Consider the following 18,131-nt stretch of genomic DNA (forward strand, 5'->3'; position numbering starts at 1 on the left):
CATTGTTACATTTAAAAATGAAGTGAAAAAAAAAAGAAAATGGAAAAGATGAAGCTTAAAGAAGAAAAGCAGAGACCGACCATCCATTGAATTGGCAAACATGCAGTCTGCGTACATGTGAAAACCACCCATCAATCATCTCAATTCGCTGTTAAATAAATGCATTATTTTCATTTATAAAACAAAACAAAAAAATGATAGCAGCAATAATCATCACTGTTGTAGTTGTCAGTCACATTGCATGTGAAAGCATATAAACAATAAAGCCTCGTTGGTTTCTCTGCATTATCACAATTTATATCAAATGATGTTACTTGCATCAAAGCATGCATACGAGTTGAATGCACATAACATATAAAAACGACTTACCCAATTTCGGATATTCCACAGACATAAGATGCCATTATTCATGGGGTCTCACTACCCTATAGTAATTAATAAATATATACATGGACTTTCAGTTTCCTTCAATGGAATAATTATATATTTCTAACTTAAGATAATCATTCATGCTGCTGTAACCAATGAACACATATACTTTAATTAAATGGAAGTATTCCAAGAACTTAATCAAATCAAACTGCTTTGGGAACATAACAATATATCATCACATTAAGTAAAAATCAAAAGTTTTCTTTCTTATTTTTTGTGTATTTTAATATAGGTTAAATTATTATTTAAATCCCATATTTTACATTACTTAAATTAGTAGTCATGGAATGAATATACCTATTATATATATAGTTTTTACACTTATTACTTTTTATTTAGTTGAGGATAATCTCTAATTATTTTCCATCCCTATTATTATGACAATATATTTTCATGTGTCTTTTCTTCTTTCTTTTTCTTCTTGCAAGGTTAACATCAAAGGTTAGATACATTACCTCCACTATCATTTCTTGTGCTTCACTTTAAGCTTATTCTATTTCTATTCTTATTAGTAAACACTTTTCATTTGCTACAAGGTCGTCTTTATTATTGATTGAACGTCTTCTCGTCAACCTTCTAAAAAAAATCATTAAAATAAAAATCAATTTTAAAAATCATAAATAATTAATAAAAATTATTTATTAATAATAAAAATTACTTTAAATAACAATAAATTTCTAGTAATTAATTATTTTTTATTTTAAAATTAATTTTTATTTAATGATTTTTTTAGTATCTTATCTAAGTCTTTTGAACTAAGAGTCATTTAAACTTCTTCAAAAGAGAATATTTCTTTAATACGATAAGTTCTTCTTAAATTGGTCAGGTGTCTTAGGAAATAAATACAACATGATCCTTGTTGTATATTTGTACATAATATTCTCGAGATCAATAATCAACTTGTTAAAATCATCTAATTGTTTGCTAATAGTCTTTTTACTATTTTTATAACATTTGTTTAAGATATAAACGAATGATCAAGGACTTTATCATATACAAGTTCTCGAACTTTGTCCATAATATCATTATTGTCTTCTCTTTAATATTTATCTCAATACTTTATCACCAATACTCACGTATTTTCTTATCATTCTTAACTACAAAACATCATACTTAACTTCACCTTTCTAAGCTAGAACCAAAGTACCCTAGGCATGTGTGTTGGTTGAATTTTTGGTGGATTGTATTTGTAGAGATAATTCATGTATAAGGATTGAGACACCCTTAAAATATTCCATTTAATTTAATTTATATATTCATTGCTGATAAAAAAAAAACTTCATCTTTCGAAAAGACTTTTGTTAAACTAAAAGCACACATATTCAACTGCCATAATCCAAATTTGAAACTCCAATACTAGGTAGAATTCATTAGGATTGAACATTTCACATTTATTACAACAAATTTATTGTACATTCTTTCCCCAATATATTAAATGTCCACCACACAACCAATAATAAAAATAAAATAAAAAAATCAAACATAAAAGTTTAATGTATTCAAATAAGATATTTGAACTCCAATCTATATTTACGCATAAACTTCACTAAGAAAAGTTAATTTTCCTCTCACAACTTATAAAAAGAACTTAACTTACAACCTTTCATATTTTAATATTCACTAACTTTATCCTAAATCTTAGTATCTTATTTAAATATTTTTCCAGATAATAATAAGAATAAATAAAAAGTGGATCAAATTCATACTGCTTTAAATTAATATTTTTATTTTTTATTTTCACTGAACATTATATTCTTTGTTTTCCATATTATAGACATGATTATATTTTTTCCTTTTTAGATAAACTATTTATTGTCATTTTTTATAATGTTAATAATATTTTAAAAGTTATAAATAATTACACTTGTAATAAAATGGTTTTATTTTCATTTTTATATTAATTTAATACTAACATAATTCATTAACCTTTGTTAATGAAAATTTGGTGCACAATATATTTTGTTCTTATTATCAAATTTTACTATAAATCCATGAAAGTTCTTGGTTATGTGAAATTGATTATTGTCATTTGTAATGTTGAATTTTAAAAATAAAATATTTAGTTTACTTTTTATATAAATATATTTTTTATTGTGTATTTTTTTATCGTGTTATCACTACAAGAAAATTATTAATAGAAACTAACTTTAGAGACCAAAATAATTAGTTACTATATTAATTATATTTATAAACTAAAAAAAAATTATTGGTATGTACAATAGTTTCTATTATTAATAAAAATTTATAAAGTAATTTCTAAATTGGTATCTAATCATTAGTTACTAAGGTTTTATCTACTACCTACTTTATATTTTAAATTAGTCTCTATTAATCTTTTAGAGACTAAACTTAAAATCTAAAATATCAATAGTTAAAACTTTTGTAGTTAATCTATATACCAATTTAAAAATCATTTTGTACATTTTTATTAATAATAGAAATTATTTTAGAAACTAAAATTTTTGTAATTTTTAATATAGTATCTAATTTAGTTAGTTGACTAATTATTTTTTGTCTTTAAGTTTTATTACTATGTAATATATGTAATAAGTAGAAACATAACCATGAATGTTTACATATTTATTAAAGAACATTTACATTATTTTTTTCATTCATTTAGGATCTAATATCTAAGGTGGCATCAAGTGTATGCATTAAATCAATAATTAAATTCCAACATAATATTTTTTTTTGGAAAATAGTATATAATATTATATAGAGACAATATTCTCTCACGCTCAAATGATAATGTTGTTTTTTATTGACATGTTAAAGCATGAATGATTCCCTGAAATGCAAGTGAATGTGATGTCAACCCATAAGATTATATTTTGATTATTGTATTCATCTGAGAATACATTTGTAGACCATTGAATTGGAAAGTTAAAATATGGGCATATTTTTACGTCAAAGTTGGGTACTAGGGTTTGAAAAGGAAGGTTTTAGTTATTATTAGAGACCTGCACAACACAAGGGTTGGTTTTTGTTTTGGATGCCTTAAGTTCAGTGATCCATGTTCCCATTCCCCACTAAAGCATGTGGGCATCACATGCCATGAAATGGGGAACTAATCCTTGTCCAATCACCAACTTGTTTCATCACAAATGGCTCAGAGTTTTCAGATCACCATTGGGGTTCTTCCCTTCAAGCAATCACCATATCATTATTCGTTATTGTTGACCCCTAGGAGATAAAACCACCATCAAAGATCACCCAAGACCTAAAACAACTTTTGCTTATCTACTTCTTCTGCTGGCTAATGGTTTTAGTTAATATTTTGCTTATCTACAACTTTTGCTTTTACAACACTCTGATTCATAAATAATAGCCCTTATTCTTAGCCCACAGAAACAAACTCTATATATAAACATATCATATAAGTGGTGTGAAACAAGGAGCTTTGGAAGGTCTAAAAGGGGTAAGTGAACATGAAATTGTGCACCCAATGTGTATGACTTATTTCCAAAGAGAAACTAGGGAAAGAAAAATATGTTGCAAAAAAGGCAATGAGGGACCTTCCACGAAAATCCAGGACCTCCCTTCCATGTGGCAAAGAAAGAATACCCTTTTGTCTCCTCTTTTTTTTAAAAAAATAATAATAGAATCCACCGTTCAGCATGTGAATCTATTAACATTAGATTGCTTAATCAATTATTTCAAATACGTTGTGTTATGTTAAATACTCAAACCAAAAATAATTTATCCCATCCCATTTTCCCCCAAAAAATGTGATAATTTAGCTTTAAAAATAAAATGTTACAAGTTCAAGTCTGTTGAGATTATCATCATATTTGAGAAATTATTCACTTTAGAGTTTGGAGTTATATTACGATTTTATCTTTAAAAGATGTTTTGGTGGATTAAGGAGAGATGTACTTAAACTATCATTGACCTTGACTCCTAAGTAATGTACTACTATTGAGCGTATCAGAACAAGTCTCTCAGTTGAGGTCTAAGAGGAACGAATTCCTCCTAGTTGAGGGTTAAGGAAACTATGATTTGTCTTTAGAACCTTGTTTCGTCTCCACATACAGACGTCAATATTCCAACCTCAAGTCCATTGAGATAACATCACAAAGTCAATCACTGCATCTGATGTATTATCTGCTTTGGAGTTTAAAGTTCTGTCACGATAAATTAAAGAAAAAAATGTATTTAAACTATTCTTGATCTCAACCCTTAAATAATGTAAAATTATTGGAGATACCAGAAAATAAAAAAAATGATTTTTAAATATTAAAAAAAAAACACTCTCTATTATTAATCTTTAAATGTTGATATCAAATTAACTTTTAAACATCATAAACTAATAATTAAATATCACAAAAAAACTATAGAGAAAACATACTTGCAACATTTGTATATCTTCATATATTTAATCAATATCCTCCATGATTAAATTATATAATTCCTCATTTATAAAGCAATCATTTATTCAATTTTGACGTGGGAAGTAATTATATTTAAGGTTTAATAATAAAAAAAAAATCTTATATTCATTTTGTTCTACTATTTTGAATGTTATTAGTCCTTCATTTTTCTAAAATAATGTAATTCTTTTGTTAAATTTATAGTGACCACAGTACTGCAGTATAATATTTGACACTTGTTATTTATCTGTTTGTATCACCTATTTTATTTATCAATGAGTTATTCGTTCATCATGTTAAATCATTCATGGTTCATATCAATTACAGTGAGGAGTGTAACATTGTTATCATGAATTTAATAAAACAGACCACATTAACTTGTTTTTTTTGAAGGACTAAATTAAAAAAAGAATGAAAACAGTAAACGAAATTGAAATAATGTAATTCTTTTGTTAAATTTATAGTGACCACAGTACTGCAGTATAATATTTGACACTTGTTATTTATCTGTTTGTATCACCTATTTTATTTATCAATGAGTTATTCGTTCATCATGTTAAATCATTCATGGTTCATATCAATTACAGTGAGGAGTGTAACATTGTTATCATGAATTTAATAAAACAGACCACATTAACTTGTTTTTTTTGAAGGACTAAATTAAAAAAAGAATGAAAACAGTAAACGAAATTGAAATAATTATTAAAGAGAGCTATGTTTAATTTATACAAAAACTGTGGTAGCATAGAAAATATTAATGGTATGAAAAAGAAAAAAAAAAGAAATAATAGAATCGAGTGGAAAAGAATTCACGTGTAAGTAGGGTGTGTGAGGAAGAGTGCAGCATGTGCTTGGTTACAGTCGGCGAGGTTTTGTTTGATGAGATAAGAGAATTGAATAAAAAGAGTGATTTTTCTTCCTTCTATACCCTCATCTCACGGATCTTGCTTCTCTCTCTCTCTCTCTTTGTGTGTCTCTTACAATTTCTTATTCTATAATATTATTCTTCCACAAACACACTACTATATAAGGCCAAGAGATTAGACCAACCCAATAGTTCAATACCAAGAACATGGCCTCATGGAAGAAAACCATTGCCACCCCTTTCAAAAAGGCTTGCACTTTCTTTAACCAGCAACCCCCCAGGGACCCTAAGAAGTCTCAAACAGGTTTCTGTCTTTGTATTTCACATAACATAACATAGTCTTATCATAAAATCTGGTGGGTCATCGATTACTTATATGTTGTTTTTGTGTGATTCTGCAGAACAAGAGAACCGGATTATGGATCTCCATGGTGAAGTGATGGCATGTGGGTATGAAGATGTTCAAGTTATGTGGTCAATTCTTGACAAGTCAAAATCTTCAGCCTGCAATATAACTTCATCATGACACGTGTGTGCTGTTCCCCTCTTCTCTCATCTACCAGGAGAAAAAGGATTCTGCTGAAGCAATTGGCATGTGTTTTTGGATGCTGGTTTTCTGATATGCCTTGTTTTGAATCTGGTGGATGGTGTTGAATGTAAAGAGTGATGTGTAGCTGTTTGATAGCTTTGGATCAGTGCCCCTTCTTCATGGTGGTGATTTCACTTTGTGATTCTTGCAAGTCAAAGGACCTATTATAACAGGGAATCCACATGATTGATTAGAGCAAATCATGGAGAGATTTTGTTTTACTTTTTTATGAAATGTACATTGTTTTATCTATCATTCTCTCTTTTTCTCCTCTATTTTTTCACTGTTCAAGATGGTGATTTTCAGCAGGAGGTTAAATCGATTTCATGATCGTATTATCAGAAAAAAAAAAATGTTTTCGTTTTTAAAACTTATATAGAACACTTCATACTAAATACTACATTTAAGAATACTGCAGAGTGTATTGGTAAGAAACAAAGTACACCTGCAAAAGGTTGAAAGGAAATTTTTTATGGAAAAGGGATATTTCTATTTTTAGATAGATTACTTTTAAATGCTCAGATCAATTTTATTTGATAGATAGATAGATGGATCGATTAGGGATAAATGTTTATTGTTAAAAGAGAAAATAGTTTTATTAAAGAATAAGATCAGTGGCGAACCTTCAAAGTAAAAGGAGCCATGGTCCCACAAAGCTTTTCAACTTTCGACCTTTCATATATAATTTTTTATATGCAAGATAAAATTGAGTTCAAAATACATAGAAGTACTTCTATCGACAAATTTAATAAATAAAACCATTTTGAATAATACGGAAATTAATTAATTTTAATTTATTCAGAAAATAGTTTCTAACGAAATGGAAGTTGTTCTGGTTCAAATTATATATAGGTGAAGCAAATATAAATGAATGTCAAAATTTTGATTTTTTTTCTTAATTTTTTCTTCACTTGTAGGTTTAGATTTCTAACAAGCAGTAATAAGAAACAATCTTTGAGAATTTCGAAGTTATGTTAATCAGTTTGTAGAAATTTTAGGGAGAATATAAGTTGGTTGAAATGGGTCACAAAAATTTGGACATAGACCAAAGTTGTTTACTGAGCATCATGTATTATTATGGACCTTTTCTTAATGTTGATTTCAGTTGAAAATCTCGAAGACATATTACAAAGTGAACTTTAATCTTAACTCAATCCTATAAAATCGACTCATGGGGTGAGGTTTGCATCCACTTATATACAATGAAATATTCTTATTTCTAGTCGATGTGGAATCTCCAACACACCCCCTCATGCCAAGAGTGACAACTCGTGCGTGGGATAACATATTATGGGTGGTCTGATAACGGCCCGATAGCAAGTGACCTGATAAGCCCAACAAACACTCACTAGGATAGGCTCGAAATGGCTCTGATACCATATTACGAAGTGGACTTTAAGCCTAACTCAACCCCATAAAACCAGCTCATGGGGTGAGGTTTGCACTCACTTATATACATGAAATATTCCTATCTCTAGTCGATGTGAGATCTCCAACAAGACATGTCATATCATTAGTTACATGTCACTCTTGACTATTAGATGACAAACACCCATTTCTTGGGCAAGTAACATTCCCGCGATCGAAGCCTCGTACTCCGCTTGATTGTTGCTTGCCTTGAAAGAGAAACCAAGGGATTGCTCAAACAAAACTTCATTAAGTCCTTCAAGAAATATGCTCGCTCTATTGCCCTTCAAATTGGAAGCTCCATCAATGGAAAAATTCCACTTGGAGTTCGCTTGAGGAGCTAGAGTAGGTATGTGCGCGAGCTCGGCCACAAAGTCTACTAGAGTATGCCCTTTCATCAGACCTCGCAGTTTGTACCATATGTCAAACTTTGACAATTCGATTGCCCATTTGACCATCCTCCCCGACTATATTCGGTGTTTGTTATGGACTTGCTTTAAGGGAAGGTCGATCATCACCACGACAAACAAACTTTGAAAATAATAATGGCGTTGTTTGACTTCAAAACAACAGTTAGGCAACCTTCTCAACTCCTTGAAGAACTTTATTGACGAAATAAATAGGCTTTTCTCCCTTAACAACATCTTGGACAATGAGTAAGCTAATGGAATGGTCGGTCACCGTGATGTATAGTCAGATGGGGATGTTTGGTGTGGGCTTGTTGAGGACTGGCGGGTTGCAAAATATTCCTTCAAGTTTAGAAATGTCTCCTCACACTAATTTGTCCATCCAAAGTGCTCATTCCGACGGAGGCACTGGAAGTAAGGGTTTCAATTCTCCCCGCTTGTCGAAAGGAATCACGACAAAGCGACCATCCTCCCCGTGAAGTGTTTTTACGCTGGCAAGGCTCCTTATGTTGATGATGGTCGAGCATTTGTCTGGATCGATCTCAATTCCTCTATTAGTAAGTAGGAAATCGAGGAATGTTCTCAATCGAACCCGAATACACACTTCTCTAGGTTGAGCTTCAAGTGATGCATCCCGATGGTTTTGAAAAATTCCTCAAGGCTGGAGTAATAGTTTTTCGACCTCTCAAATGTGACTACCATGTCATCTGCATAGGCTTGCACATTTTGGCCCATCATGGGTTGCAATATTTTGCCCATCAGACATTGGCCACTTCGACCATGAATGTTGTTTTGTTCTCGTCGAGTGGGCGCATCCATATTTTGTTATATCCCGAAAAGGCATCTATCAAACTGAGAAAGTTGCAAACTGAGGCATTATCCACCAAAGCATATATGCTGGAAAGGGATACAAATATTTAGGAAAAACAGTGTTCAAATCTATGAAATCGACACATATCATCCATTTGTTGTTAGTCTTTTTCACCATCACGATGTTAGCCAGCCAATCGGGGTATTGGATTTTCCTTATCTGGTTGGCATTTACCAACTTCCTGGTTTCCTCCTAAAATGCAAATGATTTGTCTTTACTGGATTTTTTCCTCTTCTGCATGACCAGCTTGTCATGAGGATCAATGATTAGTCAATGGCATAGGAAATCAAGATCTAATCCTAGCATGTAGACTGTCAACCATGAAAGCATTCATATTTTTCAATAGAATTTCCTTAAATTCCTTTTCCAGTTCCTCACTCAAGGAAACACCAACCTTGAACTTTTTTCCTTCCAACTATAACTCTCGGGTATCTCTGACATTCTTGGGGTGCCTTTTGTTACACACCACTCGGGGGTTGGCCTCCACATCTGGGTTTGCAACAAAAGTGGTTATGGTGTACGCTCCTGACGTGTCATTAGAATGTTCATGTATCGCTTCCTTGTGAACCTTCATGATGATCTTCCCGTTTGGAGATGGAAGCTTCATCTTAAGGTGGATCGTAGAGACAACTGCATCTAACATATTCAACGAAGGTCGACCCAACAACATTTTGTATGACGAGGGGGTATTCATAATGATATACTTGACCATGATGGTGCTTGTCGCCTCGTCGTTTGAGTAGGTCGTTCACAACTCTACATGAGTTGGACTTCAACTTGCTCACCCAAGAATCCTACTAGGATCCCATTGAATGATTTTAATTGGTCACGAGGGATATTAAGGTCCACGAATGTGTCTCAAAACATGACATCAAGGGATCCTTTATCAATCAGGACCCGGTAATGATCACGAATAAAACCACTAGGTCATCCTCATGTGGCAGAACGTCCTCTAAGTCGGTCACTGAGAAACAAATGGGTGGGGTTAGATTCATTTTACGACTTCCCAAAGATAACATCGATCTCACTTAGCATTTTCAGCTTGAATAGGTCCCCCCATCCCAATGAATTAGGCCAAAGATAACATATGAGACAATGTGATGATCTTGAAAAACCCAAGGTATCTAACATTAGCTACCAAGGTTTTACCTGCTAACTACTTTAGATTCTAAATTAGTCTTAAAATTAGAAATTAATTTCGAATCTAAAGTAATTAGTAGCTAAAACCTTTGTAACTAATGTTTGATACCTATTTAGAAACTATTTTATAATTTTTATTAATAATAAAAACTATTTTAGATATTAATAATTTTTTTAGTTTATAAAATAGTATCTAACTTAGTCACTATAGTGATTAATTATTTTTTATCTCTAAATTAGTTGACATTAATTAATTTTCTTGTAGTGTACAAACATGTATGATAGATGATAAGAATAGGTAACTTTAAGATAAATGATATAGCAAGAATTCTCATAGGTGGATTGCTTCCCAACATGAATAATCCAAAGGTTAACATTTCCCCTAAAGACAAAAAAACACTTAAATATGTATGACTTGCATAACATGATTTGATCTTTTCTGTGTTTGTCTCTTGAGAGTTATGAGCTTACTCTTATATAAGTCTTTAAGTTGCTCTATGTAATCTTCAGTAATAAAGTTTGTTTTTGTTGGATAACATAATCTTTGATCAATTTGCACAAATACATTTATTTATATATATATATATATTTTTATTTTATTTTATTTTATTTTATTTTATTTTATGTCCAATTTTATGTATAGAAGGTTTCACTTCCCTATAAGTTATGCGAGTTGTAAAAAAAGAAATATGAAATAATATATAACAAATAATGTGCATTAATATTATATGCAAATAATATGCTTCGCGTTTGTAAAGATCAATTGATTCTTAATATAAATATTTTGAATGTTGTTGGAATCCTAAATTTCCTTGTTTAAAAAATAGTTCTTCAGATGTTGATTATAAATATTAAGTTTATTAGAGTAAATTTAAACTTATTCATTATAAATTATTTTATGTACAAGAGGGTTCGTGTAATTACAATTTAACATATGTTTGATTAACAATTACAAACAAATATACTTACATCATCTTGTTCTAGATGATACTCTTAAAAAGTTTAATAGAACTTCAACTTCATAGACCATACATTAGGAGATTCATTAAACATATATGGTAACATGTAATATAGTATGCTCATATTATTATCATCAAAACTTATCTGTAAAAGGATGATCTAATGATCTTAGACAAATATAGATCGTCTAAGTCTTAACAATACCATTAACCTATATTGACAAAAATAATGTTAGTAATATTTTTCAGAAAATAATCTTAATCAATTTTAACATAAAAAAATACATATCAGTGTACAGAGTATCGGAAGAAAGATCCGCAGCCGAAGCTCGTGGAAGGCCCCACTGATAAATTGAAAATTGATGCTCTTGGCGAAGCTAATGCAAAGTCACTCTTGGGTCACCTTGCTTCTGATAAACCAGGTAGAGTGGTGGATGATTTTGCAGATATGCCTCTTCTCAAGGATGCCTTGCATCATGATAGGTCCCCATCCACGCAGGGGTTGTCCACTCCCACTTCGGATTTCCCCGAACTGGGGATGATAAGAAATTCACCTATTGTTATGCAAGCCAAGGGCTCAAAGTCACATTCAGCTACAAATCCTATTGATGATCATCATGTGGAGGTCTCTGCTCTTGTGGTTGTACCATCTTCGTTGCATCCTACCTCTCCTCGGAAGGCTAAATCACCTGCAGATTCTAAAACACCAATTAATACTCCAAATGATGGTCAGCATGTGGAGGAATATGTTATTGTAACTGTACCATCTCCGTCACCTCATACCCACCCTCGGAAGGCTAAATCTTTTGGGGATGTTAAAGCACTATTGTTGGTCCTGCAAAATCACTTTTCCTTTCTTGATGGTTTGAAAACTACAGATGTTGTTTAAAAATTTTGGGTTGATCCTAATGAGATGGAGGAGGATGTCAGTGATATTGAGGAGGAAATAGTTTGCACTAAAAGAAAACCAGGGAGACCACCTAAGGGGACTGGTAAATCTAAAAAAACTGCTAAGGCAGTTTTCTCTACAACGTCGCAATGAAGGTCTCTTCATTTTTCTAGAATGTTAGAGAACTGAGAAATCACAAAACTATGGAGATGTTGATTAGTTTACTTAAACTATATAAACCCCTCCTGGTTTTTCTTACTGAACCCATGATGTCGTAGACTGATGCTTTAGACGTCCTTTTCAAATCTGTTAATATGCATTTTATGGCTACGTCTCCTATTGTTAATAAAGTTGCTAGATTTTGGTGTTTGTCGGTTCCTAATCTTGTCCAAAATTTCTTGGTCAATGATCAATTTATTTTTGTAACTTGTCTTGTGCATGATAAATATTTTAGCTTTGCAGGTGTTTATGGTGCTAACACATACTTGGCTAGACGGTTTTTGTCGAGGGATCTTAGTTCCTTCACAGGGCCTTGGTGTATTCTAGGAGATTTTAATGTTGTGCTCTCAGTGGATGATTGTAAAAGGGGTAGCTCCTAATCAGATTTCTTGTAATGAATTCCTTGATTGGATTAATACTAATTATTTCTCTTGTATGCCTTTTACTAGATCTTGTTATACTTGATGTAATGGAAGAAGAGGGTAGCATAGAATTCATAGAAGACTGGATAGGGTTTTATGTAATGGAGTGTGTCTGGATGAATGAGATTCTTGTACTCATCATGTTCTTTTTAAAAATTGTTATGATCATTCCCCTATTCTTGCTAGTCTTTCTAGTAATTCTTTGAGGAAAGTTATCCATTTTTGTTTCTTTTCTATGTGGCTTCAAGACACTTCATGTCCGAAGCTTATTCATGGTTCTTGGGCTAATACGGTTGTTGGTTGTCTTGTGTTTATTTTGCAACATAAGTTAAAAAGGTTGAAAATTGAGCTCTGAGACTAGAATAAAAATTCTTTTGGTAATGTTCACAATGCAATTCTTCTTAAGCAGGTTCTCCTCCTCGGTATTCAACAAAACTTAGAGACTGTTAGTTTGTCTGATATTGATGAGTTTCTCTATCAAGAAAATATTGCTAAGGAGGAGTTTGATCATGCTTTCATTGTCAATATTTATTTTGAAAAGAAATGGCTAAGATGTTATGGTTCAAAGATCCGCATATTTTTATATTTGTTTTCTTTTTTAATAATACTTTTCTCATATGATAGCATATGATTGTTGTTACTTGATGTGTTGTCAAGTTGTATAATGATACCTAACCTGAAAGCTTTTATAAAAAAAAAACATAAAAAAATACTTATATTAACATGAATTGATAAATGATGTTGAATCGGTAAGTCCTTACCTTAGGAGAACCAATGATATCCAAATCAAAATTAAGTAAAGGATGTACCAATTAAAGTTGAATTAAAGAAAAAAAAAACATAAACATACGAAAAGAAAACTTAAGAAAATTTTCAAATTATTACTTTTAAATAAAGTTTAAATATATAATTTTAAGTACTCTTAAGAATTTTAAAATTAGTAACATTTTTTTATCTTAATTTTTCTATAATAAGCATTACAAGTACACTAATTAATTCAATGTACATATCATTATCATCAAATTAATATAATTATTCAATATTAAGTATTAAAAACACCAAAAAGGTTTTAAAGTTGCCAATTTAGGTGAAAATACTTATTTAATCATCTTTTTAAAATTCTAGACAAACCTTCTCTTTGCTTTAGAAACATCATATTCTCACATTTCTCACATTACATTATTATTCCTGCATCCTTACATTTTGAAAGCTTTATATTTATAGTTAGAGAATCATTATAATAAAAAAAATAATATAACTATAATTTGAGAAAGTAGTAGGAGATATGATCCAAAGAATCAACTAGAAAACTTAATTCAAAAACCTAATAAAAAAACAAAATAATTCTGAAATCCAGCAAGAAATTTAAAATAATACTAATAAAAAAATCAAAGTAGACGCTTGAAAAGAAAAAGTGAGGAGAAGTGATTGTGGTAGAAGGATAAGGTGACGATAAACTGGAGAAACGGTTGTGTGTGTGATTACTGTGAAGTTGGAAACAATGTTAGCTTCTTCTCTCTCCTTCCTCCATTCCTGCGGATTCCCTTCTTCTTCTTCTTCTTCTTCCTCCTTATCCACAACATCACAACCAAAACTCAAACCTTTTATGGTTGAAGCCAAGGTCAGGACCCGCAGGGAAGACAGAACTGCGCGCCACACTCGCATCAGAAAGAAGGTTCATTCACTCACTCACTTTCCCCAATTTCAATTTTCACTCTCTCTAAAGGTGAAAGCTTTTCTTTTTCATTTTTTTCCTTTGTCAGGTTGAAGGGACACCCGAGAGGCCCAGGTTGTCGGTTTTCCGATCCAACAAGCACCTCTCTGTGCAGGTGATTGATGACACCGCGATGTGCACGCTTGCTTCAGCTTCCACAATGCAGAAGACCATTGCTGAAGAGTTTAGTTACTCCGCTGGCCCCACTGTTGTGAGTTATTTAGATAGTGTTTTGTGTTGTGTTTTACATGCTGTTGGGATTTTGTTGCTGCATAATGTGTTAAGGATTGGTAAGGGAATTAGTAAATTTCCCATGTGGACTTCAACATTAAGGTAGCTCACTCTTCCCCCTTAGGAACAATACCTCGAATACAATGACCCAAATGGTGTCCAAATTGCTTATTTTTTGTTTTGCCCTTGACTTTGAAAACCCCTTTTTGTCTCCCGGCATTATTTACATAAACTTTCATCCCTTTGTCTAACTATGATATGTTGCTGTAGAGTTACTTGGTGATATGTCTAACTGAGGGAGGGGGACAGAATCCGTGTGCTCCATGGCTAGAATTTTGTCAGAATGGTCGCAGAGTAACTGTCTAGTAACTTAACGGGTTTAGACTGAGTGATGAAAGTTTTGGTATTAAGAAAATGCAAGAATGAAAAGTGGGGATTTTAAATGTTAGAGGCAAAAACCAACTATTGTGGTACTGAACAGTTTACTTGATGATATGTCTAACAGGGGTAGGGGTCAAAATTCGTATGTTCCATGATTGTTTTGTTGTTAGAAATATTACCAAGTAACTCTCTATTAACTTAAAATTGAGCGATGAAAGTTTGGGTATTTACAAAATGCAAGAATGAAGAGTGGGTGATTTCAAGTTAGAGGCAAAAACCAGCACTTGGCAATTTTGTAGGGAAGATAAACACCATTAATCATTAAATTAAACACTGATTTGTTGAAATGAAATCTGTAATTAGCAACTCTACTCAAAAGAAGAAACCATATGCAGTTTGAAAGATGTTGTTCACTGCCCTCACATTCACGTGGCAATGGCTAGGATCTCAAAGATTGACTTCATGTTGTCATAAGTCATTGCAATTCTCGTCATTTTTCTTTCTCTCTGTTTGTCAATAAACTGGATGGAATATCTTTTAATTTTTGCTGCAAGATCTTTGGATATAAATTTTAAATGTGGCACTGTAGAAACGGTACCGTTAAAAAATACCATGGGAGGACCCCAACTTCTGTGTGTGACCATATTCCAGAAGTTTTCCTCTTGCCAATTGATTAGGTGATACTGAGGGAAACAAAAATAACATGAAGAAGGAATCCTTGGGTTCTTGAGTATAAGTATGCACGTATATTTTTGTAATAATCATTGTAAGTGAGCTACATCAGTTGCAGTTGAAGGTTCTATTGTCAATTTTTGCATTAGTTGGATAATGAGTTTCTTGGCAATGGATTCTTGCTTAAGTTCCCTCTGAATCTCTCATGACGATGTACTTTCACCATGCCATTTTTTATTCTTTTGTTTTTATTTGGTTCACCACACAATATAACTATAGAAGAAAGAAACCATTTACATCTTTAACTGACCATCAGGGTTCATATAGTTTCATTAATTTTCTCAGATGTTTTAATGTATACTAAAAGCAGGATGCAAAAAGTCAAACCAAAGTGGCTACCCAACAGTGGATTTTACATGGTTTCGTCAGAAGAATACTCCAGTAACTCCATAATCTACTAAAATTTTCAATTAATCTAATAATCTTCAAAGCACAATTGTTATCTGCACCAAAACAGTTGTATCATTCCGATTCCTTTCATTTTACTTTTAGAAATGTCTAACTCTATCGCATAAAGACATTTTTTCAATGGTTATAATCAATGCCCTTGTCACCTTTGGTTAAAATGTTTTCTAGCCATATCTTTTTTCTCTCCTTTGCTTAAGAGGTTTTATTGCCAAATCTTATTTTTCCTCTATATACTAAATGGTGGTCCTGATCTTTTGAATTTTTTGGTTTCAGGAAGTAGCAAAGAGGATAGGTGAGATCATTGCAAAGTCCTGTTTGGAGAAGGGGATCAAAAAGGTGGCCTTTGATAGAGGGGGATACCCATACCATGGCCGTGTTCAAGCACTTGCTGATGCAGCTCGTGAACATGGCCTAGATTTCTAAATTAAGTAGTCTCAGTCCTTTGTATTTCATGTTTCAATTTGTAACCGGAGGTTTCAACAATTCTTTATAATGACATTTTCCTCATTTCAAGCTACTTCAATATGATCCAATGGCTCTTATTCATTCATCATTTTCTTTTTAGTTGAAGACTGTTTGTAACCTCTAGTCACCCTAGAAATGTTGACAATGATTATATAGAGTTCAACTCTTACAAGCATAAAATTTTTGGCCCAACATGTAATATTTAGAAGCTAACAGAAAGCAATGCATTTCTTAAAAGCCAAAGTAGGAAACTGGAAAGAGAATCATTTCAAGCTACAAGTACACTGTTAAAGAAGACATGTAATCTGAAATTCTGCAGATAACTAGGTTTAGCCAGTGTCAGTACCCATTTTGTCAATTTCTGCTTAAATTGCCTTGGTTTATTACTTGCCCTTCACATCCAACATCACATTGCATGCTGCATCTTCCAGAAGAATAATCATCAAAATAGTACAGCTGAACACCTCCAATCTGCTATACTTCCCTTGACAAGTCCATCCTCCTAGAATTGGCAGTATAAGGTCATGTTACGACCATATCCTGTTTTATAGCTGGTATGATGTTTCACTAGATTCAATCACTGGCTTTGCTGTATGTAACTTGCAATTAGGCTGTAAGCCAGGGCATGTTAATTAGATTATGAGAGATGCTCTGAATGCATTATTTAACTATATACATGATTGACTCATAATTTTAGAAGGTGACTAAACCTGGTAAAAACTCTTTTACCTTTAGCATAATCATGAAAACAGGAAATTGCAGTCAAAATGAAATAAAAGTAAACTGTTAACAGTGTTACGGATTCCTCAATTCAATGCATTGATCTTTACCTAAGGCACTGACAGTGGCTGGATACACCTTGTTCAAATAAAACTCTAGTACTATGCTCGTGTAATTAGACAATCTTCAAAATTATGGACAGGACAATCTTAGAATTCATGTGAACTTGCACACTGAACCACTTAAATTTATGCAAAATTCACTGAACATTTTGTATAAATCATACTTCCTCCATTTCTTTTCATCTGTTACATTTTTTACCAAAAATTGTTCCTTTTTATACCAGTTATATCTTTGCATTGACTTTAACTTTTAGCTATTTAATTTGCTTACAACTCTCCTAAATTCACACTGATAAATGAATTTGTTTTAATTCAGAGGTAAATATTTGTGACATGAAGTCTTTTATGAGTTTTTTTCATTGGTATTTGGCCTTTGCAATTACTAATAGAATAGTGAATCCATTTTTTAAAACATGTTGTGATAAGAACCAAAAATTCTATGAAACTTGGAATAGAGGATGATAATGCTTCAAAGATAGCAGAAACTATCTGGAGGTAGTTGAAGACTCCCTGAATAGCGTAGAAGATGTTGGCTATGCTCCCAAAAAAAATTATACTTAAATTGCTCAAAGTTACAACTTGCAATGAGGTTCTAGATGAACATAAAGAAAATGTGGATTTTGACTTAAATGTACCTGCAGACCCTTGACTTGATTTGAATAAACAAGTATTTCGCAAAATATTGAAAATTTATCTTCCTAAATTTTTATTTCTTCTTTTTTTTTTTCCGTTCAACTCTTTTCTCTACATTTCACTCATTTCTTCTATTTGTTTTTATCCCAATAATT

The 18,131-nt window shown here is 31.9% G+C and overlaps 2 protein-coding genes across 2 annotated transcripts; both read left to right on the top strand.

The window, feature by feature from the left end:
- The first annotated feature begins 5,789 nt into the window (after positions 1 to 5,789).
- On the top strand, positions 5,790 to 6,511 carry LOC137821014 (uncharacterized). Its single transcript, XM_068625403.2, has 2 exons — positions 5,790 to 5,971; positions 6,069 to 6,511. The coding sequence occupies exons 1-2, from the start codon at positions 5,875 to 5,877 to the stop codon at positions 6,191 to 6,193; spliced, it is 222 nt and encodes a 73-aa protein (XP_068481504.1). The 5' UTR covers positions 5,790 to 5,874; the 3' UTR covers positions 6,194 to 6,511.
- A 7,417-nt stretch (positions 6,512 to 13,928) lies between these two features.
- LOC137820584 (large ribosomal subunit protein uL18c) lies at positions 13,929 to 16,559 on the top strand. Its single transcript, XM_068624729.1, has 3 exons — positions 13,929 to 14,245; positions 14,334 to 14,495; positions 16,310 to 16,559. The coding sequence occupies exons 1-3, from the start codon at positions 14,072 to 14,074 to the stop codon at positions 16,457 to 16,459; spliced, it is 486 nt and encodes a 161-aa protein (XP_068480830.1). The 5' UTR covers positions 13,929 to 14,071; the 3' UTR covers positions 16,460 to 16,559.
- The last annotated feature ends 1,572 nt before the right edge of the window (positions 16,560 to 18,131 follow it).

Source organism: Phaseolus vulgaris, chromosome 9, assembly GCF_051622355.1.
Source record: "Phaseolus vulgaris cultivar YP4 chromosome 9, ASM5162235v1, whole genome shotgun sequence".
NCBI lineage: Eukaryota > Viridiplantae > Streptophyta > Magnoliopsida > Fabales > Fabaceae > Phaseolus > Phaseolus vulgaris.